This window comes from Pezoporus wallicus, unplaced genomic scaffold (assembly GCF_028554395.1).
Source record: "Pezoporus wallicus isolate ANWC-B61680 ecotype Strahan unplaced genomic scaffold, APGP_CSIRO_Pwel_v1 contig_7722, whole genome shotgun sequence".
Lineage (NCBI taxonomy): Eukaryota > Metazoa > Chordata > Aves > Psittaciformes > Psittacidae > Pezoporus > Pezoporus wallicus.
Window position 1 is genome coordinate 1,649,170 of NW_026635420.1, and position 23,754 is coordinate 1,672,923.

At 35.5% G+C, this 23,754-nt stretch overlaps 1 protein-coding gene across 1 annotated transcript in view; it reads left to right on the plus strand.

Moving 5' to 3' along the window:
• Positions 1–23,754, plus strand: part of CEP290 (centrosomal protein 290) — a 49,387-nt gene that overhangs the window by 19,868 nt on the left and 5,765 nt on the right. The window contains 23 exon segments of the mRNA XM_057423885.1: positions 989–1,100; positions 1,800–2,005; positions 4,167–4,318; positions 6,104–6,215; positions 6,939–7,394; positions 8,461–8,625; positions 8,869–8,976; positions 9,064–9,198; positions 9,746–10,009; positions 11,245–11,352; positions 11,915–12,111; positions 12,826–13,039; positions 13,235–13,372; positions 13,467–13,688; positions 14,258–14,374; positions 15,647–15,792; positions 17,247–17,402; positions 18,013–18,136; positions 20,404–20,538; positions 20,805–20,891; positions 22,591–22,755; positions 23,089–23,211; positions 23,530–23,690. Coding sequence (XP_057279868.1) covers positions 989–1,100; positions 1,800–2,005; positions 4,167–4,318; positions 6,104–6,215; positions 6,939–7,394; positions 8,461–8,625; positions 8,869–8,976; positions 9,064–9,198; positions 9,746–10,009; positions 11,245–11,352; positions 11,915–12,111; positions 12,826–13,039; positions 13,235–13,372; positions 13,467–13,688; positions 14,258–14,374; positions 15,647–15,792; positions 17,247–17,402; positions 18,013–18,136; positions 20,404–20,538; positions 20,805–20,891; positions 22,591–22,755; positions 23,089–23,211; positions 23,530–23,690 — 3,803 coding nt within the window.

Consider the following 23,754-nt stretch of genomic DNA (forward strand, 5'->3'; position numbering starts at 1 on the left):
ATGTCATGTTCTTGTCTGTTGGGTTTCTTTGGTTGACAAAGGGTTAAATACATTTGCTGGGTAAACTTACTGAACTACTAAATTTGTCTGCTTGGGAACAGGTGGATGCATTTGTGTCAGCTGAAATTTTTTTGAAATTTTCTGAAGTTTTGTGCATTGCCTATTTCAGCAGTTTCACAGAGGTAGAGAATCATTTATCATAGCAAATGAAAAATGTTTTTAGAAAACTAGAAATTAGAATCATAAAACAGCCCCAACTTTCTCAGCCTGTCTTCATATGGGAAGCGCTTGAGCCCCCTTAGCATCCTCATGGCCCTCCTCTGGACTTGCTCCAACAGTTCCATGTGCTTCTTATGTTGAGGACACCAGAACTGTATACAGTACTCCAAGTGGGGTCTCACGAGAGCAGATAAAGGGGCAGGATCACTTTCAACCTGCTGGTCAAACTCCTTTTGATGCAGCCCAGGATACAGTTGGCTTCCTTAATATGAATTATTCTATTTGCTTTACTGGTTAATGTGGAAATTTTTGTTTCTGTGTGGAGGAGTGAAGGAACATTTACAAAACTGATGTTTTTCATCATATTAGATGTTTAAAAGCACTAAAAGAAGCATATGATCCATATCAGATATGTATTTATGTGCAACATGAAGTATCCTGTGCAGGATGAAATATCTTCCAGAAGTACTTTTTTCTTTCCCAGTGTTAGTAAGCTGTTTAATATTACAGATTTCTTCATCTAATTCTAGACACTCTAGGAATCGGTCACTGGTGATAAATGTTCACAGTAATACTAGTTGGCAGTAAGATACAGCATAGAGAGAAAAGACTAGCATTTTTACACTTGGGGGGAAACTTACGCTCTTCTGTTGTGGTGTATGTAGATTATGGGCTATGCATTAATCTGTTAATTGAAAAGATTTTATAGATACTAATTCTGCTACAGTTAAATACTTTGCTGTTGTGTTGCAACTTTTTTGTCATACAGTGTGAGAATATATCCTTGAAAGCACAGATAAATTTATTGAATAAGGAATTGGAGATCACGAAAGAGAAACTTCACACTGTAGAACAGGCTTGGGAACAGATGACTAAACTGGGCAAGTATGAAAGTTATTTTGCAGCATTAAAAATCAAATGGTATGTCCTGCATGAAAGTAATATCTCAAAATGTTTTAAACTTTATACATCTTAAACAGAACAGTCAAAACTATTTTGTATTTGTCATTAACAATCTTAATTTTTTTGGTGATTTTGTTTGTTTCATTTTATTTATCTGTTTGACCAATACCAACTTTGTTTTTCTTCCTCTGTAAACTGTTCCACGTTGATTTTTCTTGGGTTAAGGGTTTAAAAGCTGGAATTTCCTGGTTTCATGCTCTGTAGCACAGTATTTTTTTTCTTGATAGATGAGGCTTCTTTCTGTACAGTTTACAGTCCCATTATTCAGGAACAACTCATCCACTTCGACTGCCTTTACAGATCTTAAATTAAATTTCCTGAAGATTTGCCAGTTGAATTCAGGACAGAATGAAAGGCTACACTGAAAATACTTATCTGTCTCAATAAGGATAGTTGCAGATATGCCCATTTTTAATTGATAATGATATTTTATTCAAATTAGATACTTTTCAAACACGTAATAAGGCAAGATAACCATGTCTCCAGTTTAAAGAAGTAATACAGTAAAAATTATCTGACAGAGATAAATCAAAACTCATATTCTGTTTCATGGTGCAAATAATTTTATAGTTGAATCAGTTTGTGTGTTTCCTAATGTAAATATTTTTTTAATGTAGGGGATGACAATACCATGGATAAGGCCACAAAGGCAGTAACCAACAGTGAGATTTTGTCCATTTCTAAGAAAATTACCATGTTGGAAATGAAGGAACTAAATGAAAGACAGAGAGCAGAACATTCACAACGAATGTATGAACAGTTAAGGAATACTGTAAAGCAAATAGAAGAACGTAATTTTGAATTAGAAACAAAATTTGCTGAGGTAAATCTGTTGAGAATTTACAACATAATTTCACACATCTTAGAAGCATATCCTTGAGCTTTTCAAAAAATATTAATTTGTATCACAACTGGCAAGTAAGCTTATGCAAAATATAGCTGCCTTTAAGAGCTGCAGTCCTGCATGCATAGTACATATGATAATTTATTTGTCAGTAGTTTAGTTAATCTCTGTAAAATGCATCATTACATCATCTCTGTAAAACAGCTTGCTACTTTTTCAGCAGACTGCTAGAAAAAGTTTTGTTCTTATTTCTTGTGTCTAATTCATATGATCCCTTTTCTGCTAACTTTTCCTTAATTACCAATGATTAAAAAAATGTTAGGCCTTTGCATCCCATTTGCAAATGATAGTGTCATGGTTCTGTTATAGACTGGTTATGTCCTCTGTTACATGCCAAACATTATCTATAATGCAGGAATAGAAGAGTGTGCTATTGAAGCTGGTGATCTATAGTATTCCTGTCATATCAGCCTTAATCTTTTCAGATTTTTTTTGTCCTAACTACTTGTATTTGAAATTTGTTACACAAATTCTGTAGTAGTAGGAAACTTTATTATAATTTCCAGTTAAATTTATTTAAGCAATTTTACATGTTTGTTCCTGTGCCAGTGTTGGTCTGTAATTTAAACACAAGAGAAGAAATAGTTATGTTGACAGGAATGTTGGTAGATTGTATTCATTCCCCCTGCTTGTGCCTTGCTAGAATTTAGCCTAACTGGTTTGCATTGCTGTTATCTGACTTACCATTTCTCTGGGCTTTAGCACAGTTTTGTTACATGGTTTTCATTTTAATTTATTTGGGACATGGAGTAACTGAAAGTATAAAGCTTTTCAGCAGCAGTGTTGTATTGTTAAAAACTTTGATTGCATGTGTTCTTTTATTTCATTAAGAAGTGTCTCAGATCATGCACCCTGAGATCACATTTTCCTTTTTCTCTTTTGCATATATTATCTACCTTTTGATATATTTAGCTCTACGCATCTTCCTTCATCCTGAATTGATGAACTCCACATTTTTTTCTTAGTAGTTTCTCTGTGTATTCCTTTTTTTTCCTCATTCCTGTAGCTCCAGGACATATGTTTTCTGTTTCATACACTCCTGTTGTCAGTGCCTCCTAACCCAGCATCACTGCTTTTTTCTTTTTTTTGAAAGAGATATTTATATGTATATATATAACAACATTGTGCTAAGGTAACCAGTGAAAGTTGTAAGTGATATCAGTTTAAGAATTGGTAAGTAGAAAAAATCTACCAGACATAGAATCATAGAATCATAGAATCGTTAGGGTTGGAAAGGACCTTAAGATCATCTAGTTCCAACCCCCCTGTCGTGGGCAGGGACACCTTACGCTAAATCATATCACCCAAGGCCTCGTCCAACCTGGTCTTGAACACTGCCAGGGATGGAGCATTCACAACCTCCCTGGGCAACCCATTCCTGTGCCTCACCACCCTAACAGGAAAGAATTTCCTTCTTATATCCAATCTAAGCTTCCCCTGTTTAACCCATTACCTCTTGTCCTATCACTGCAGTCTCTATTGAAGAGTCCCTCTCCAGCATCCCTATAGGCCCCCTTCAGATACTCATAAATCTGCTCAACACAACTGTTAGATTTCCAGATACTAGTGCTTCAGATATGTGAAGTGCAGGTAATAAGATACATCACACTATTTCCTCTGTTTAGGAAACCAGGTTTAATTAAGGGGTGGTATCAGATTAATCTGCCACTGTAAATTATATTTACTAAATTCATTCCTGAGGCTTCTCCATGTTGTCTAACACTTTTCAGATATCTATCTTTTCTTAATGCTCATTGGTTTGGACTGAAAACATTGGTTACTTGGTATTTGAAAAATCAGGCTGCTTGAAAGAATATCACTTAAATATGAAAGTCTTTTGTATTAGAAATAACAAAAGATCTACACTATAATGACACTTTGCACTGATAACCTATATTTGTGTTACCAGTCCTAATAAGTGAAATTGTGTTTTCAACACAGCTGAACAGTGTTTTTTAACAACTAAAGAAAAGATGCTTTTGGCACTGCTTTTTCTTTGCAGGGTTGACAGCATTTGTGTGCTTAGAATACATTTTGGTTTTTTCTGGTTTGTTTTCTTTTTTTTTTTTTTTTTTTTAAGCTTACCAAAATCAACCTGGAGGCACAGAAAGTGGAACAGGAATTAAGAGATGAATTGGCAAAGAGTGTAAGTAAGGCAGTAAGTGATGCAGATAGACGACAAATCATGGACCTAGAAAAGCGTGAGATGGAACTGAAGACTGAGGTATCAAAGTAAGTGTTGATATAATAAATTTCACATGCAGTATGTTTGGAAGCATGCAAAAATTTAAGCTATATAGGTTTACATAATCACAGAATAGTTAGGGTTGGAAAGGACCTTAAGATCATAAAGTTCCAAGTCCCCTGCCATGGGCAGGGACACCTCACACTAAACCGTGTCACCCAAGGCTCTGTCCGACCCGGCCTTGAACACTGCCAGGGATGGAGCATTTGTAACTTCCTTGGGCAACACATTCCAGTGCCTCACCACCCTCACAGTAAAGAACTTCTTCCTTATATCCAATCTAAACTTCCCCTGTTTAAGTTTTAACCTGTTACCCCTTGTCCTACCACTACAGTCCCTAATAAAGAGTCCCTCCCTAGCGTCTTTATAGGCCCCCTTCAGATACTAGAAGGCTGCTATGAGGTCTCCACACAGCCTTCTCTTCTCCAGGTTGAACAGCCCCAACTTTCTCATCCTCTTTTCATACGGGAGGTGCTCCAGTCCCCTGATCATCCTCGTGGCCCTCCTCTGGACTTGTTCCAACAGTTCCATGTCCTTTTTATGTTGAGGACACCAGAACTGCACACAATACTCCAGGTGAGGTCTCACAAGAGCACAGTGCAGGGGCAGGATCACCTCCTTCGACCTGCTGGTCACACTCCTTTTGATGCAGCCCAGGATACGGTTGGCTTTCTGGGCTGCAAGCGTGCACTGCCGGCTCATGTTCATTTTCTCATCAACCAACACCCCCAAGTCCTTCTCTGTAGGGCTGCTCTGGATCTCTTCTCTGCCCTGTAGCTGTGCTTGGGATTGCCCAAATCCAGGTGTAGGGCCTTGCACTTGGCATGGTTAAACTTCATAAGGTTGGCATCAGCCCACCTCACAAGCGTGTCGAGGTCCCTCTGGATGGCATTCCTTCCCTCCAATGCACAAACCAAACGATGCTTATGTGTTTCTAACATAATTTTTAATGCTTAATTTTTTTGGCATTATATATTAAGCATTTAATTCATGACTACGAAGAAAGTAGTTTGATTAAATTTGATTTCACCAAGGAATTAAATGCTGGCCTGGATAGGGTAAGTGTGAGCTTAGACACTTATTTCTGGTATTTTTAAACTAAGAATTAAGGCTTTTTTTGTTTCTGCTACACAACCTTCCTTAAATATATAAAGAACTCATAAAAGAAGTTGGAAAATAATTCTCATTTTGAATTACTGATAGATAATTTAAAGGTAAACTGCAGGGGGTACCATTTACTTAAAAGATATTAACTTTGCATGCATAAATTGAACAATTGACTTTTTTAGCTATGTTGATAAAGACATTTGTCTTTGAGTAAATGATGTAATCCTGTTGTATCGCTAAAACAGCAAAGTCTGTGGGATATTTGCAGTGATTTTTGACACTGAAAATGAGTAATGGGACTTCGGGAAGCAGAGAAAGGAACTGAGAATGAAACTTTTTGAGCATTTATGTCCTGAAGTAGGAGAGAGATAGAGGACAGAGATACGTAGTTGAGGTAAAAAACAGGGCACTACTTTTCTGGAGTAGATTACTGCTAGCAAACTTCTATATAATTTATAGGAAAATGTCCTTTGAAGAAATAGAGAATACAGAAGAATTTTCCAAACCAGGACTCCAAGTATTATGTAGGAGTATGCTGAAAAGAGCAAAGTCTTCAGATGTTTTGATATGAGGAAACATACTAAGCATCTTTTCTTCTGTGTAGAAAAACTTCATAGGACATTCAGTGGTTTCAGGTGACACAATAATTTTGTTTTCCATGCAAGGTTAAGAGAACTGTCTGATGTGGCAAAAATGCAAGTTGAAGCTCTGGAGGCACGCCAGCAATACAGAGATAAAGAAGTGGAATGCCTTAGGATGCAAATTTTAGATTATCAGGTAAGAGGCAACCCTTATTACCACTGCAGTTTGAATTTTTTTCCCTGGAGTGAGAAAAAATAGAGTAATTTTACAGTGAACTAGGAAACTGCAAAAGCATTTTGAAAGGATCTTAACAAGCTGGTCCTTGTAGTAGCCATACCCTTTCAAGAGTTCTGTATTACATTGATTATTCCCTCCTCATTTCTTTCGTTTCTAGATGTACATATATTAGATATCCTGAGCTTTTTTTTGTCTGTGTTATTTAGCTGATATTTATTCCCATATGATTAATAGCTCATGATCTTATTTAAATATAATATCGGGAAAGTTTGGTCTTTTTTACAAGACAAGCAATGACACGTAAATCTTGAAGATTTGCAGTAGACTTATTACATTGCTTTGTTATTAGCTGAAACAATTTTGTGGCATTTATTTTCTTGTTCTAGAATGGTTTGAGTTCCTAAATACAACATTTAGTGTCAGTTTTTGTTACCATACTTGTAAGTTTAGGTATATATTTCTTCCTCATTTCCTGGTATTTTGGTAATTCTGAAATGTGGCTGTAGAAACAATAATGGAAAAATAAAAAGCTGGATTTAGAGGCTAATTATTGCTCTTATCTATGGAGTAAAATACATGGAGTATAGAAAATAATAAAAACAATAGCCTTGTATTTGCATATACACCGCATTAACATATTCAAAATGAAAAATAGATTTGTTCTGTAAATTTTGTTCTTAGGCACAGTCAGATGAAAAAACAGTTATTGCAAAACTACATCAACAGATCATATACCTTCAAAATAATGAATCTGATGCTGTAGGCAAATTGGAGACGCTTAAATTGAAATTACAGAAGATGGAGATCCATAATGTACGTTTAGAGCAGAAGCTTGATGAGAGGGAGCAAGCCTTATATTTTGCTCGACTGGAAGGAAGAAATAGAACCAAACATCTACAACAGACAGTTCAGTCTTTGCGTCGACAGTTTAGTGGTGCTCTGCCTTTAGCACAGCAAGAAAAATTCTCTAAAACAATGATTCAGCTACAGAATGACAAACTGAAGATCCTGGAGGAAGTTCAGCACGCTCAGGAGGAGCGTCGAAATGCAGAAAACAGAGCATTAGAGATGGAGTTAAAACTGAAAAGTTTAGAAGAATTAATAAGTGCCTTGAAGGACACAAGAGGAGCTCAAAAGGTTTGCTATTTTACAACTTTGAATAACTTTGTTCATTTGATCTGCATTTCAGTTGCATTTCAGTTCAGCTTGTTACGTAAACATCTTCTTTAATGTAGAAATTAATGATTTAAAAATACACTTTGTAGAAATATGACAGATATCACTTTTTTGTTTCTTCTTTTTTTTTAAAGTAATACATCATTAGTTATTTACCCTGTTAAAGTTGGCACAGTCAGTTTTACTAATTTTCTTTTGTGCCCAGTTAAGTGGCAGAGGAAGTAGAGGCTAACTGTGAAACCACTTATATTAAATTGAATTAAATTATGAATCAAATTAAATTATGAATCAAATTAAATTAAACTCAAGAGTAGCATTCTGAAGCTCTGTACCATGAGCTTGCATTGAAATCTCTACAAATCCATATCATATTAAATAAACCCACAGGCAATAATTAGGCAGCATGGTCAGAAATATTGTTACACTCTTTTAGTTCTACTTCATAATATTTTGCTATTGTAAACAAAGTTGCCTTGAAATTTGATTAAGGCTTTCTCACTCTTCTGATCACTGTATATTATATAATACGGTTATGTTTGTCATGGCTAAAGATGTCTGCATGTAAGCAACGGTTGTAGTGCTCTTGGCATGTTTAAGCCAGTTTTCAACGAATCTTCTAGAGCATTTTGACATGAATATGTTTGTTACTCTTAGCACATTAGCATTTTTGAATACTTCCAGTTTTAATGGTTTTGAAAATCTTGTGCTGTTTTAGAAGTCAGCCAGACTTCTTGCATGCTTTTCGTGTTCAGCCAGCACAGGGTCTACCTTAGTTAATTTGAAAATTATTTGTAATACATTTATGTCAGTGTATGGGAAACCTGTTCCTTCTCCTGTTGTCTCCTGCACTTTTTAGTCATTCTGTGCCTACTCACTCAAGAGAAGTGAAGAAGTTTAAAAAGGCAGAATGTCTTTTCTTCCTGTTGGTCTGATCAGTGACATAACCCTTCAAAGTCAAAGAGCATAACTGCATCTAGTTGTCCTGTGGGCTTGGTAAATTATACTACTATGTATTATTCATTATAAGGTAATTGAATGGCATATGAAAATGGAGGAACTCCATCTGCAGGAACTTAAACTCAATCGAGAGTTAATCAGGCAAAAGGAAGAGGTTAAGCATTTGCAGAATATAATTTCTGAATATGAACGTGCAATCAATAACCTGGAAGAAGAAATTGTACAGCAAAACAAGGTATGTATTTCTGTATGCTATTAGAAAAACAGCATATTCCTTATTTTACTAAGTGATTTAAAAAAGAAAGATTCTTCTAGTAAGTTTTTAGCATAGATGTTTGTATCTTAGCTCCATTAATTCTTTTTAATGGCACACTTGAGTGTTCTACATTTTGGTATCTCTTTTTTTTCCTGTTTGAGTTAGTTATAAAATTCCCATCATCTTCACTAAATAAAACACCTTATCAAACATTTGTTACAGTTTCATGAAGAAAGGCAAATGGCTTGGGACCAGAGGGAAGTAGAACTCCAGCGCCAATTAGACCTGTATGATCATCAACAAAATGAGGCATGTAATACAGCTTTAAAGGTAATTGCAATGAATTAACTAAAAATATACTTAGAAGCATGTTTTGCAGAGCTGTCAGATTACGCAAATGTTAATATTTCTGTACAGTTAGAAGAGGCTACTGGGTCAGTTCCAGACTCTAGTTTACCCCTTCCACAGCAGCTTGAGTTGGCTTTGAGAAAAATACAGGAGCATATTCGAACAATCGTGGAAACCAGGGCAACCTGCAAATCACTGGAGGAGGTAATTAAAGGTTTAAATTATCATATAGAGGGACAAGTTTGTATATCTGTGCCCTTTAATTTTTTATGTATAATAAATATCCTTTTATAAATGTCACTCAGATGTGTCCAGTCCCTTAAAACTATTTAACACTGAGAAAAGGTAAATCACATCGTGACTAAAATGAAACATTTTTTCCAATGGAACAAATTATTAATTCAATTTAACAAGTGTTACATTAGATATAAGAAGTAGCAAAGAAAAATCCGTTTATCGTGGGTTGCTAAACTGAAATTCTATTACAAAAGATACTTTGTGGTTCTTAAGAAATTTGAAAAACACCAGCTTAATTTGGTAACACAGAATGAGTTGTAAAGGGTCTTGTGCCAAGTAGATAACTCATAAAGGCACAGTAATTACATTCTGGGACTTTTAAAATCTAATAGTAATCCCATACAGCCAGAACAAAATATTTCGTGTTAGGTGAACCTTCTGGTAAATTTTTAAAAAGTAAGATCTTTTTGCTGTGTTTGAATTCTGGAAATGCAACAATTGCCTTCTGTTGTAGAAATTAAAAGAAAAGGAAACTGCTCTGTGGAAAGCTGAACAAAATGTTTTATCAAGAGACAAAGTTATAAATGAACTAAGACTTCGATTATCTGCACCATCAGAAAGAGAGAAAACAGTGGCTGAGTCGGGCAAACAAGATGATCCAGAGTACCGTCATGCCATAAAAATTGCTCATCAAACCATTGCAAATATGCAAGCAAGATTAAATCAAAAGGAGGAAGTGTTAAAAAAATACCAACATTGGCTTGCTAAAGCAAGAGAGGTACTTAAAATGTTTGCACAAAATTTCTTCTATTTTTATGCTGTTTTAGTTGATTCTTCATTTCTCTCATTGCTACTGAAATCTTAAAAAGTTTCTGACCTCAGAGGTAACAGAGCAGAAACAATTTGTAACTTCCTATGTAGAAAATTCACGTAGAATTTTTTAACTTCTTAAAATAGGAGGCTTGCTCAGTCAGGACTTTATGTATATGATGTCTGTGTAGGAATTAAATCAGCGTGACAGGAAGAAAACTAAAATGCTGCTGTGAGAAGTGGTTTCAATATGTTTACTTATTGTATTGTTATATGGAATTTTCCAGTACTTGCAACAATGATCTCTGGACTGCATCTTGTAGTGAATTCCGAAGGTACATGAAAGACATCATTTATGGAAAATATGCTTCTTAAAGCATATTTTAAATTAAAGCATATTTAAAAGCATAAACAATGTATCTAAGCATACTTTATATATCCTTAAAGCATAAACCTTGTGTCTAAGAGGTACTTCAAGACTAAACATGCATCAGTTTTAGTGTGTTTGTATCAGGAGCACACTTATAAAGCAGACTTAGAATCATCTTCACTTAATGTGCTTTGGTTAACATGTGTAGCTGTTACTTCTGGGAGAAACAAAGTTTTTTTTGTTTCAAACTAAACCAGAAGATGCAGTCTAAAAATAAGTGCTCTGTGTTAGCAGACAGACAATCCATGGGATCATGCTGTATTCCAAAGTAAATAAAATGGAGAAGTATGTAATATAGATATCACTATCAGTATTGATCGTTATAGTTGGTGAAGACCAACACCAGCTGTTTTGCTCTCCAGGTCCTGTCCTGTTGCACCATACTACTTATTACTTTGTTGAAGAAGTTCTTTGCTGTGAGGGTGGTGAGGCACTGGAATGGGTTGCCCAAGGAAATTGTGAATGCTCCATCCCTGATGGTGTTCAAGGCCAGGTTGGACAGAGCCTTGGGTGACATGGTTTAGTGTGAGGTGTCCCTGCTCATGGCAGGGGAGTTGGAACTAAATGATCTTATGGTCCTTTCCAACCCTAACTATTCTATGATTCTGTGATTATAGCAAGAAGAAAATAATTTTAAAACTGCCAGAATTAAAGGAAAATTTGGGGAGCGATACTGAACAATGAGTGATGAATCAACGTGAAGGTACTGTAGTTTCATGGCTTTCTGGAATAGTGTACATCAGTAGAATTATACTGTTATTTTGAACAAACAGGAACAAGAAGAAATAGCAAAGAAGCATGAGGAAGATCTTGGAGTTCTACACGAGAAGTTAAATTTGTATGCTGACAATTCCCTTAATAAATTCAAACAGACTGCTTTGGTAAGTGTGATCAGTAAATTGTTCCCAAATTTTTAAAATTGTTGACTAAAAGAACACTTTTGCAGTCAAAAGTAAGTAATGAATAATGACAGGAGAAATAAACGGGTGGTGGATACAGAATTATTGTAGTATTCTTGAGAAAATTCATAAGAAATGGATTAGAAATCACGTGTAAAAAAAGTTACCACCTCAGTATATATGAGCATTTTTCATATCAACCTAATTTATGGAGACTTCTAGGAGAGAAAAGTATATTATTTGTCTCTTCATTCAGTCTGTTCTTATATTAAACTAACCATTTCAATACAAATTTTTTCTTGACGCTTTATAATATGGTGAAACCTGTATTTAACTGGTTATTCTGAGGATCATTAAATTCACAAAGCTCTTTTCAAACCAGAGTGACTGCTTTCTCTGTGGACTAAGAAACACATCTCAGTAAATAAATACGTTAGATATTAATGCCTGAATATATTCAGGAATAAGTTCAAAATGCATCAGTAATGCTTAGCTTTGATTTAAAGCTTAAAATATTACCACATGCATTTGTCCTCTTTTACAGGATTTAGCAAAAAAGACTTCATCACTTTCCAACAACAATCATTTTCTCCACTTAGCTGAAATGGAGCAAGCTGTAGCAGAAAAGGATAATTTTATTGCTTTGCTTGTTGGAAAATTAAAGAAAACATCATTTGATTTGGAGAAACAAAAACAAATTACTTCAATGAATATCAAAGAGTTTGAGATTATCAGAGCCCAGTAAGTTTTTAGACTGTGTTAATGTAAGTCACAACTGGATTGCACAAGTAAATTATGTATTGCTGCTACGGGACAGATCTAAAAGTGAACATGTTTTTGTTGAATTCAACATTTGGCTGAAAAAAACTAACTCAAGAGTTACTAGTAGTAACTAGTTGGTTGTTGGTAGTTGGTAGTCACAAGTTATTTTTATCTGTAGCCTTTTGCTGGGGCTAATATTGAAAACCTGGCTTGGAAAAATGCCTTTCAGTTGTTAGCTTTGGCGTTCAGTGGAAAAGAAAGTATTGGTATCAGAGTTGTCTTTAAGCTACTGTGATACTTCCTGGTTTGTACTTTGGTTCAGGGTTTTTGTGTTTTGTTTTGTGGGTTTTTTTCCCTGATAGGGAAAAATTAACCTGCCTAACAAGTTTAAAGTAATGAAAATGTAACCCCTGTTTAAAAGGAGAAATGATAATGCTTTCTTTACATCTAAAGATGTAAATTAGAGTGAACAATGAATGATGAAATTAGAATGAACAATGTTCTAATCTTATTTTCCTGATTTTCTTGAGTAATTTTATTATTAAATGGAGGCCTTCTTTAGTGAGTCCTTTCTTGTTATTTCCAAGTCAATGTGTCATTTGCTTTAACAACGATAAAAAATTGTTCTTACCTAATTACTAATTGCTAATTTTATTATTGCAGTGTACTCTATTAATGCTTATTTTTTATTAGGCTTCGTGAAAAACACGCAGCTGATGTGGAACAACTAAAAGATGAGGCAAACGTCTTGAGGAACATGGTATCTCAGATGGAGAAGGAATTTGCAAATGTAAAAGCTGAACTAGAGGTCCAAAAAGAAGCAAATAATAGAGCACCCACAGCAACACTGAAAAATCTGGTGGAGCAGCTGAAGAGCCAGTTAGCCATAAAAGAGAAGCAGCAGAAAGTTAGTCAATAAAAATTAATCCCTATGTCACATAAATGTTTAATGTTGCTTAGTGCTTAAGAATTCTATGTATAGTACAGCAGAAGAATATAACTGCATAATATAACATAGTAAAATCCAGTTGCCTTTTCTTGTTTTGTAATGTTCATATTAGCAACTTCTTCACTTAAAAGAACTTGAATTTACTGTTTTCAGGCTTTGAGTAAAGCAATTCTGGAACTCAGAGCAGAAATGACTGCTAATGCTGAACAGCAGATTATTTCTGCTGCATCACAAAAAGAGGCATATATGAATGTCCAGGAGATTGTTGACAGGCAAACAAAGGGGTTTACGGTGAGTATTGGGTAATATCATTGTATTGCATTGTTGTATAACCGATAATCCTGATTTGAGGGGTTTGCTCTTTTGTTTGTTTGTTTTCTTCTAGACACAGATAGAAGAATTAAATAATCAGATTACAAAACTTACAGATAACCTTAAAACAAGTAAAACCAGGGAAACTTCCTTGTCTGATGAAAGAGATGAATTGAACCAAGAACTTCAGAGGAAAGAAAAAGCATTTGCTAAAATGTTGAAAGAAAAAAATGAATTGGAAGAAGAAAATGAAGAACTGAAGAAACGGGTTAAGAGGCTAAGCAGTAACATTCAGGTAGACGTGATTTTTAAAAATATGTTTGATCTTGGTCAAGTTTCTGCATAGACGTGCTGGGTTTGGGGATAAGACTGAGTACATTTGGCAGGCATTGAGACATACTGGATTTGAAATGTTACTTTTGCTCATCAGCTGGGTTACATGTGAGTTGTTAGCTTTTGCTGTTTGAAGCATGTTTCAAATGAAAGGAAGGAAGAGACTGAAGAATACTTGCTCCTTGAAATGTTTGAAAGAGTCTGAGGAGTTGAATCACCACTTTCAAGGCTTCTTTCAGAAATGGAATTTTGTGATTTTCCTTTTCTTATTTCCCCTTTCAGAAGAAAAGTGAAGAATTTATAGTAGAATCGTCTCACTTTTTTTAATTCACGTACTTGTTGCTGATTATTCAGTTTAGAATGCAAAGTTACATTCCAATACTTTAATAATTTAAAGATAATTTTAAAAAGATCATTTAGGTTGTTAACTAACTCTACCAATTGGAGTTAAAGTCCTTATTTTTTGAGTGGAGAAAACAGGTAGGTAGTTGTCATTAAAACTGAAGTTGGTAAACGTTTGTAATTTTTCAGAGCAAAGCTGATGAGCAAAACCTGATAGATGAACTTCAGAAAAAAATTAAGAAGTTGGAAAATGAACTTGAGAAGAAGTGTGAAGAAACAGACAAAAAAGGTGTAAGAGAAGACAAGGTATGTGGTATTTGGATCGTGGCTTTGAAAGACATCATCAGCGAGGTCTAGGCAGTTCAACCCTACCTGCTTCTCAAAAATCCCCAACCAAAGTTTATATGGAGAAAAGTAGTTTCATGACTGTAACTTCTCCATGTTTTCCATGCTGTTTGTTTTTACTGCTCTTGTTGCTTAGTACTGGTATATTAATGTTTTTCTGCCCTTGTAGAACTGAAGATACATTACAAATCTTAGAAAACTAAGATTTATAGGTAGCAGTGAAATTCATTACATAAGTGCTGTCAAATGTGCATTTGTGAAATTAATGCTGTGATAAAACATGAAGTACTTAGGAGCAGAAGTATGAATCTTAAAAGGGATGATGTCTGTGTAAGTGATTATCCTTCATAGTAGTGATCTCGACGTAGAAGAGGTACAAGAGCACTTGGAGATGTGTTCATTTTACCAGTTGTTTTGTTTGGGGTTTTGCTTGTTATTTTACTACTTCAGTACCTAATTAGTGGCTTACCATAGTAATTATAAAGTATACAGGAATATTATAGGATGCATTCAGATTATTTATGATATTTATGATCTTAAACATTATTTGATGACTACACTTACACTTCCAATTAGAGTCTTTTTAAATACCTTTTGCTTAGTATCTCGAGATACTTTTCTCAGACTTTGCATGTATTTTCCTTTTTCCAAGATTCCACTTTCTACCTGTCCGTTAGTAGCAGTGACTATTCAGAACGAAGACAGAAAAGCAAGTACAAGGGTACTGAAGAAAGTACTGAAGAAAGAAAAAGACAAGTTTAAAAAACCCCAAATTGCTTACAGAAATATTAATTGTTATTGACCTGTTTCCAGTAGCCATTTGTGATCACATAGGTACAGGTTTTATCTGATGTATAATTTACAGCTACTGAATTGTCAGTAGAGATCCTATTTCAAATAGGAAAAAATACACTAAGGTGACCAATGTTGCAGCAGGGGCATATAAACTCCTGGTGAGCTGCAGATCTGCTGTAAATTGGCATAGAAAAACACTTCTTTAATCTGTCACTTTACTAACGTGTAATTCTGAGTAAAAGGATACATTAAACTACACCAGTCACCACAGCATACTGCTATTTACCTTTTGATAGATGAGGTTAATAATATGTGCCTGCTATGGCTTCATGTTTTAAACTGATAAATGAAGAATATACCATTTCTAGCTTTTAACATGCTTGCATATTTTGCTTTAAGAAAAAAAAGACATACATAATTTGATTATGTTCTTCACAGACCTCCAAGGAGGAAATACTTAAATGGGAAGAAAATAAAAAATGGCAAATCAGAATGGAAGGATTGCGGAACAAGCTAAGGGAAAAGGAAAAAGAAGCAGATGCTTTAGGCAAACAGTTGAATACATTGAAGGAAATTTATACCAAGTGAGTTGGTTTTATAGACTGTTAGGAAATTACGACATAAGGGAAATCCAACTACTTGTCACATAAAAATTGGAACAGTTCATAATGTGTGTAAGATTGATGTATAGAATTTGACATTGCTATTGAGATTGAAAGTATTAGTTACTTTTTTAGAAGCAGGCTGTTCTTCTAGTACCTTTTCCCTTGTGGAAGCCAAAACCTTTATTAGAAGAAACTGTCCTTGAATAAAACTAAAGTCCATCAAAAGGAGAGTGACCAGCAGATCGAAGGAGGTGATCCTGCCCTTCTACTCTGCTCTCGTGAGACCTCACTTGGAGTACTGTGTACAGTTCTGGTGTCCTCAACATAAAAAGGACATGGAACTGTTGGAAAAAGTCCAGAAGAAGGCCATGAGGATGATCAGGGGACTGGAGCACCTCCTGTATGATGGCAGGCTGAGAAAGTTGGGGCTGTTCAGCCTGGAGAAGAGAAGGCTGCGTGGAGACCTCATAGCAGCCTTCCAGTATCTGAAGGGGGCCTATAAGGATGCTAGGGAGGGACTCTTTATTAGGGACTGTAGTGGTAGGACAAGGGGTAACAGGTTAAAACTTAAACAGGGGAAGTTTAGATTAGATATAAAGAGGTTCTTTACTGTAAAGGTGGTGAGGCACTGGAATGGGTTGTCCAGGGAGGCAGTGAATGCTCCATCCCTGGTGGTGTTCAAGTCCAGGTTGGACAGAGCCTTGGGTGGCATGGTTTAGTGTGAGGTGTCCCTGCCCATGGCAGGGGGGTTGGAACTAGATGGATGGAACTAGATCTTAAGGTCCTTTCCAACCCTAACTATTCTATGATTCTATGATTATGCTTTTTGCATATAATATTCTGTTCTGCCCATGAAACAAAAACAGCTTTATGAAGAAAGGCTATTTCTTTGATTAGTAGGGTTGGACACTGCTACTGCTATGTGTAGTGCTACTGCAGTACTTACCGTTCTACGATTATGAGTTTGAAGCCTTTTAAAAAAATTACACATGCAAACGCTCCAAAAATGTTACGTTTACTTTAGTACAGTAGTGGCAGGCTTTTACTGATAAAAGATGCAGAAGAGAACAGAAACTGTGATGGTGATTGTAGCTGTTGTTAGATTTGGTTTGAAACTGCTTCAAGATGGCATTTATTCTCTGCAAGTCTTGCATGAATTTCACATAAAAGATGGGCAAGAACAGCAAGTGGTTTATGACATGCATGAGACTGACTTAATGTTCATTGTTTCTTCCAGGTTTGGTTTTGGTGTGGTTTTTTTTTTTTTTTTTGTAAAGCTGTACTGTCTGTAAGATAACCTTATTAAGAAGACAAGGGGGTGTGGTTCAGTGAGCAAATATGTTGCAAATGTCGATTCCTTAAGGCAGAAAATACATTCTCCTAAAGCAAATGTTAACAAATAAAGTTTTAAATGTAGTTACTGGATGTTGCAGGACTGAAAAAGAGAAAATTACTTTACAGAAGAAACTGAAAACTACTGGTGTCACTGTTGACCGTGTTGTTGGAGTAAGAGCCTTAGAGACTGAAAAGGGACTGGAAGAACTAAGAAAACGGAATCTAGATTTAGAAAATGAAGTTGCTCACATGAGGTGAGAGGCATTTTAAAAGAATCTATGAAAACCAGAAAATCTAAATGAGAAAAAATATCTGTGGAAGGAAAGGAGGTAGTTGTGTCAGACCAACTGATTCACTAAGGGCAAAAAATTTTAAAAATCCTTCTTTGCATCTCTGATGAGCAAACTTAAAAGCTACTTTGGAGCAACTGTGCATACTCAGAAAATATGCAGCATTGGTTCATTATTCTAAAATTGTAAATAATATGAAAAATATCTGCTTCCTGTTGTGTAAAAGTATAATTACAGTTTAGAGTTTTTGAAAGTTACGGGAACTGCTAAGTTGCAGTTACGGACTGTATTCTTAATCAGTGTTTCCACTATCACAGTGGATAGCGGACCTGAGTAATAAAAGCTGTACACATCTCAAAAGAGCAGATTCCTTTTGCCAAAGTACTTACTTTTGATTAATGGGGATAACTTGAAATAGTGTATATGGCTAGCATTGATTTAGAATAACTAGCCCAGTAATCCTAGAAAATCCAGCCTAGAAACCCAGCAGTTCATGGGGATTTTGACTTTAAGGGATGATTTTCTGCATTAATGACCATTTGTTTGTTTTGGCTTGATTCATTTTTTGATGTAGAACACAGCAAGCTATCCCACGAGATTCTGTTGTAGAAGAACTACATTTCAAAAATCAATACCTCCAGGAAAAGCTTCATGCTTTGCAGAAACAATATTCAAGACAGGCGTATTCTAGACCATCAGTAAGTTAATATTGTAACCATATTACCTAGAAGAATTGCATCTATTTAACAAAAATATTTGTTATCCATTTGGTATTCTCTGTCATTTAGCTGGCTTTATTTAAAATTATAGCATTCTAGAATAGGATGTGAAATACTTAAATTTTTTGCGTTTTTAAAAAACACAAGAAAACAACCCCATCCCCAAACCCCAAAACTTACAGTTTCTGTGTTCTACATTTAGAAGTTGAAATATTCAGCAGCCTAGCATATGCGGAGAAATAAGGGATATGTATTTTTTAAATATGCGAGTCTGCAACTGAGAGACTTATTTTCATATTCCATCTTGATTGAAAATTTGGGATAGACAGAGCTTGGGGAAGTACTGAGTTGCATTTCAGTTACGCGTTTTTGTTGTGTTTTGATTTTTACAAGGTTCATTGTATCGCAAATATTGCATTATTAGGGTATTGTAGTCTTTCGAGAAGTAGCTTTACCAGTACATTCTAGGTTTCTTTAGTTCCTGTTTTGTTTTATTGTCTTCTGCTTTTCTTTCATGCTCCATTCTATCTTCAACTTCCATCAGAGTACAGGTGACCAAACTGAACTGTCCAAGTCTGTTCCTGTCAGTATCAGTAAACAAAAGTATTTGAATTCCCTTCAAAAGCAATCTGTTTCAAGTAGGAATGAAATCAAACATCTGGCTAATCATAGCGTTACTGATGACAATGAAATAGATGAGGAAGCAGACACGCAAACACGCATCATGCCTAATGAAGGGCATGAGGCTATTACAGATGCAAGCACAGAAGTGTCTCCTGAACAGCATCTTGAAGATAGTGAGAAATGCAAGGACACAGATATTTCTAGGGAAGGGCTGAAAAACAAAAATATAGATGAAGCTGATGAAGAGAACTGCAGTGAAAAAGAAGAAAATATAACCCAACCTGAAAATGGAAAACTTAATGAGGAATTTGAAGAGCAGAGGAAACAAGAAATGCTCAAGCAATCAAATGCTGCTGGTGATGAAAGTGTAGAAGAGCCTGATACTGACAGAATGAGCTGCAATCTGTCTGATGCAGGGGAACCTTCTAATCAGGCTAATGACTATGAAGCATTAAAAGTAAATGTGAATAATGAAATGAATGAACGCATTGCAGAGGATAAACATGAAACTTACCAAAGTGGTACAGAGGGGCTTGAAACAACCGCAGAACTTTGTGAAATGCCTGAGGTCTGATGCTCTAGCAGTCCACTAGCATTTCTTCTGTATAAATTATATAGAAATAGAATTGTTTGATCTAGATAATGGAGTGCTTTCCTATGCATCCTCTGCAGGGATGTTAAAGTAGTCACCAATGGATCCATAAAGGAAACCTTAGGCAAATCCATAAAGCAAACCTTAAACCTTACAGCTTAAGCTGTAAACCTTAGTTTACAGCTCACGTGTAAACTACTGTCAACTCTAAAATTTTGGTACAGCAAGTTTGCAGAAAACACTAGTGATACCTGCAGGTAGTTGATGACATTCATTCTTTGAAAGACTTACGATGTATTATTACACGCAGTAAGAAAAAAAATATGCTTTAATTAACCATATACTTTGTTCCTATTATTATTATTTTTAATTGGTTATATGGTTAATTAATTCCATAATTATATGAGCAAAACCTGCTGATTATCATATCATCAAAAACTTTCACTCCTTACTAGTCTGGTGTAATAGTTTACATATACTTTTGATTTGAATTGGCAATGTAAGGCATGCAAAGCACTGTTTATGTAATAGAAATTACTAGCCTCCCTAAATAAAGATTTAAGATTGTAGGAACTTAGAGACTAAAAACTAGTAATGTACTGTGCTTCATGACTTGCTCTGTGACCTGTCTGACTTAAGTGAAATTCCTTATGCTATATGTACTATTTAATAAACGTGTCAGAATACATCCTTAGTATTAGATGCTGTTCCTAGGTAGTGTCATAGCTTACTACACTCAGTAGCTTTTGTGTCTTTTAGACTTTGACATTTATTTCTTCCCAGTAGTCTGAGAGTTAATTTTGGTTTCACAAAATTTTTAGCGCTTTAGACTGGTTTGTAAACTTCCCTTAAAGGTTAAGCAGGTTTAGAAGATGTGAGAGAAGGAGTTAAAGTCAGGGCAAATTAGATGAAAATACAGCTGTCATTTGTTTTATTTCTCTGAAAAACAGTAATTCTCTGTTGCTTTTTATCAGCTACAACTGATACGATGACTAGTGCATTACCACTTTTTTTTCCCTGTTTCCTCAAGACACCAGGAATGGGATCAGGTGATCAATACCAAAGAGAACAAGAAGTTTTAAAGGAAAATTTAAGACTGTCGTCTGAAAACATTGAGCTAAGGTTCCAGCTCGAGCAGGCCAATAAAGATTTGCCAAGACTAAAGGTAACATCTTTTTACCTTTAGTCCCCTTTGCCCTGAATAAAGTTAGGGGATTGCTTAGAAAGAAATTTAGATTTTTCCTGTACATAATGTTATGGTTTTATGGAAGATGAGAAGGTTGAATGGCTGGTAGAGATGACGAGACGTGCCATTGCCATGGGAAATTGATTTCTCTTTACATTTTGTTTTCAAAGTAAACCAACTGTAATTTTGTTACCGTTCACCTCAGTTTGAAATCTAAGTAAGTTGCTTGTTACTGTTTTTTATAGGACCAAGTAAGTGACTTGAAAGAAATGTGTGAACTTCTCAAGAAAGAGAAAGCAGATGTTGAACGAAAGCTGGGCAGCATTAGAGGCGTGAGTATTGTTAACAGCATTTTTCATCGTAACTAAATGAAACCAAAATACAAAAAAAAGCAACGTTTCATTAAAGCTAAATTATTCGGAAGCAACCAAAAGCAAAGAGGGATTCCCCTTAGTTATTTTATTGCCAAAGTGCTAAAATAAATAATCAATGAAAGTCAGATAATGGGACCATTAGAAGGCCTAGAGCTACACTATTAAATGGTTGCACCCTCATGGCCTTATTTTGATTTTTGGATGAAAGTTATCTTTGGAATCGTATTTGTACAAAAAAATAGGAGTTAAAGCCCTAATATTGAAAATTATGTTCATGCGTTTATGTAAGTGCATAATAGCATTACAGCTTTTTTATTTCAAACAGGATTTTGATTTGATACAGATGTTAGAAAGCCTAAGTTATTGTTAGTGTGTCGTCTGAGGTATTATGCAAGATGATGAGATTAAATTTTACCTTCGCTCTTGTCAACTACTTTAATAGAGCAGTATTTCAGAAATCAGGTAAAAAATGCTTCAGCAGTTCCCAGTATCTCCCTTGCCACTAACTTGCCAAACTATTTGTATGACCTGTTAAAGGAAGCTGACAGTAAAATCTCTTCAGTGCCTTTTGTAGCTCTTTCACTGTACAAGGAGAATTGAGTACTCCTTCTGGGTACCTGAAAAAGATTGTATAGTTCTCATTCTTCTACTTGTACTTTGCATGGACTGCTTGTGTATCTGCCTATCTCTTATACAGTGGTCATTTCTGGATAAGCAAATTCTGTTTATAAAACTGTTTTATGCAAAGGGTCTGAGCACATTCTAAATCTTCCTCCCTTTTCAGGCACCAAGATCTGACAGGGGGTTTTCTTTAACTCCACTGTATACCAACACAAATCTCCTAATCTCTACAGTTATTTTACAGAACAAAGAATAGATCATTTTTACTTCCAGAACTTTGTTGCTCTGTATGTTTTACTCCAGGGACTAGAATTCTCCCCAGCTTGCACAATACTGGGCTTGTTACCTCTGTAGAAAGAAAAGGGAGATACTTGGGCCCAGAACAAGAAACAGCTGAGGAAAGCAGTCACTACAAAGATGATGAGAAAATAAATGCATGTGAAGACCTTTTACAAAATTTCCTACCTCAGAAAGGAACATAGTGAAAGAAGAAAAATGAAGAAATTACAAGCTTCTTCACCCACCCCCCACCCCCCACCCCCATTTATTTATTTATTTATTTATCACTCTGCAAGGAGAATATATGCCTTGAGAAAAGGGAGATTTACTTATGCTTTAAAATGTAGTTATTCCTGTCACTTTCATCCAGCAGAAGTTTATTTTCCTTCAGACAGTATTAGCATTCAAGCAGTTGCATGGTCTGTTGGATGAGGGAACTGCTGTACAAGAAAGCTAAAAAATAAAGTAGTACTTTGATTTATTTTGCTGATGTTTCAGTCTAGTTCATAAAGCACAGCAGATTTCGAGACTAACTGCAGCTTTCTTGAGTAACACAGAAAATGAAGGAATTGCTGTCTTGACTTTGAGGAGCTAAGTATGCAAGAAACTTCAGGGCTCAACTCACACCAAAATATAACTTTTTTTAATAAACAGACATTGCAGCGGGGAAATAAGTGATAAAATAACATTTGGAGTATCTCAGAATGTTAAGATGAACTGTTAACTTCCTTTGACTTTTTTTCTTTCCTCTCTATAGGCTGGTAGAAGCGGAAAGACAGTTGCAGAATTGGAAAAAACAATTGGTTTGATGAAAAAGGTTGTAGAGAGAGTCCAAAGAGAAAATGAGGATCTGAAAAAAACTCCAGCTGTGGTTTCTAATGAGAAATTACTTGGTCTTGAACAGGAAAATGAGAAGCTAAAGGTACCGATATCTTTCCAGCAACTATATTCAGATAGCCGGTTAGCGTGCAAGTTAGTAGGAAAATGAAACGGCAAGCCTGTTATTGGTATCGACTGGCAGAAAAGTGGTTTAAGAATACCAAATATGAAGGCTGTAGAATAGAAAAGCAGAACTTCATTGTACTGCATGTTTTATGTAATGGCACTCTGTGCCTTAAGGATATATTTAAATACATGATTAAATGTTATGTTCATTGTGCTAGGTAGCTGTCACTATGCCATGCTTTAAAAATGGAGATCTGATATTTTCTACTAAGCAATGCATATGTATTTTAAGAAACTGTTTGATATTTAGTCTGAAATGGAAAAGATGAAACTTCAGGTGGGGGACCAGCTGAGTATGCGTCATGACTCTAAAACCAAAGGAATGGAAAAAGTCATTACTGAAAACGAGAGGCTGCGTAAAGAACTGAAAAAGGTATGGTCATTGTAATGCATCCCTTGATTTCCATTAGTTACTGGTCGTGGTAAGTGTATTTATATATATTTTTAATGGTTGATATGGATTGGACACTTTTTCTAAGAACTGCTATTGCTATGATAGAATTTTGAATTATACGTGGAGGGGAGACATCCAGGGAGCAGCCAAAGACAGAATTTGGAAGTTATAGCAGTAGTGATCTTGTAGGTAGTTTTCCTCTAAATCAGCACTGACCCTATCCCACCCTCACTTCAGATAATCCTGAGCTTCGTTAGGTTAAGTATTCCGTAAACTTTTGTTTTTATTGAACAATAGGAAGCTGACAATGGAGAGAAGCTACGAATAGCAAAGAATAACTTGGAGGTATTAAATGAGAAGTTAACAGGGCAGCTGGAGGAAACCATTAAGAGGCTAAATCTGGCTGAGAGCCAAATTGATGGAGCTGACAGCAAAACCTGGAAGCCCATTGTAACAAGGTAGGAATTGAGAATGAAGTAAGGAAGATAATTTCTCTTTAAATATTAGCAAACAAATTAGGCT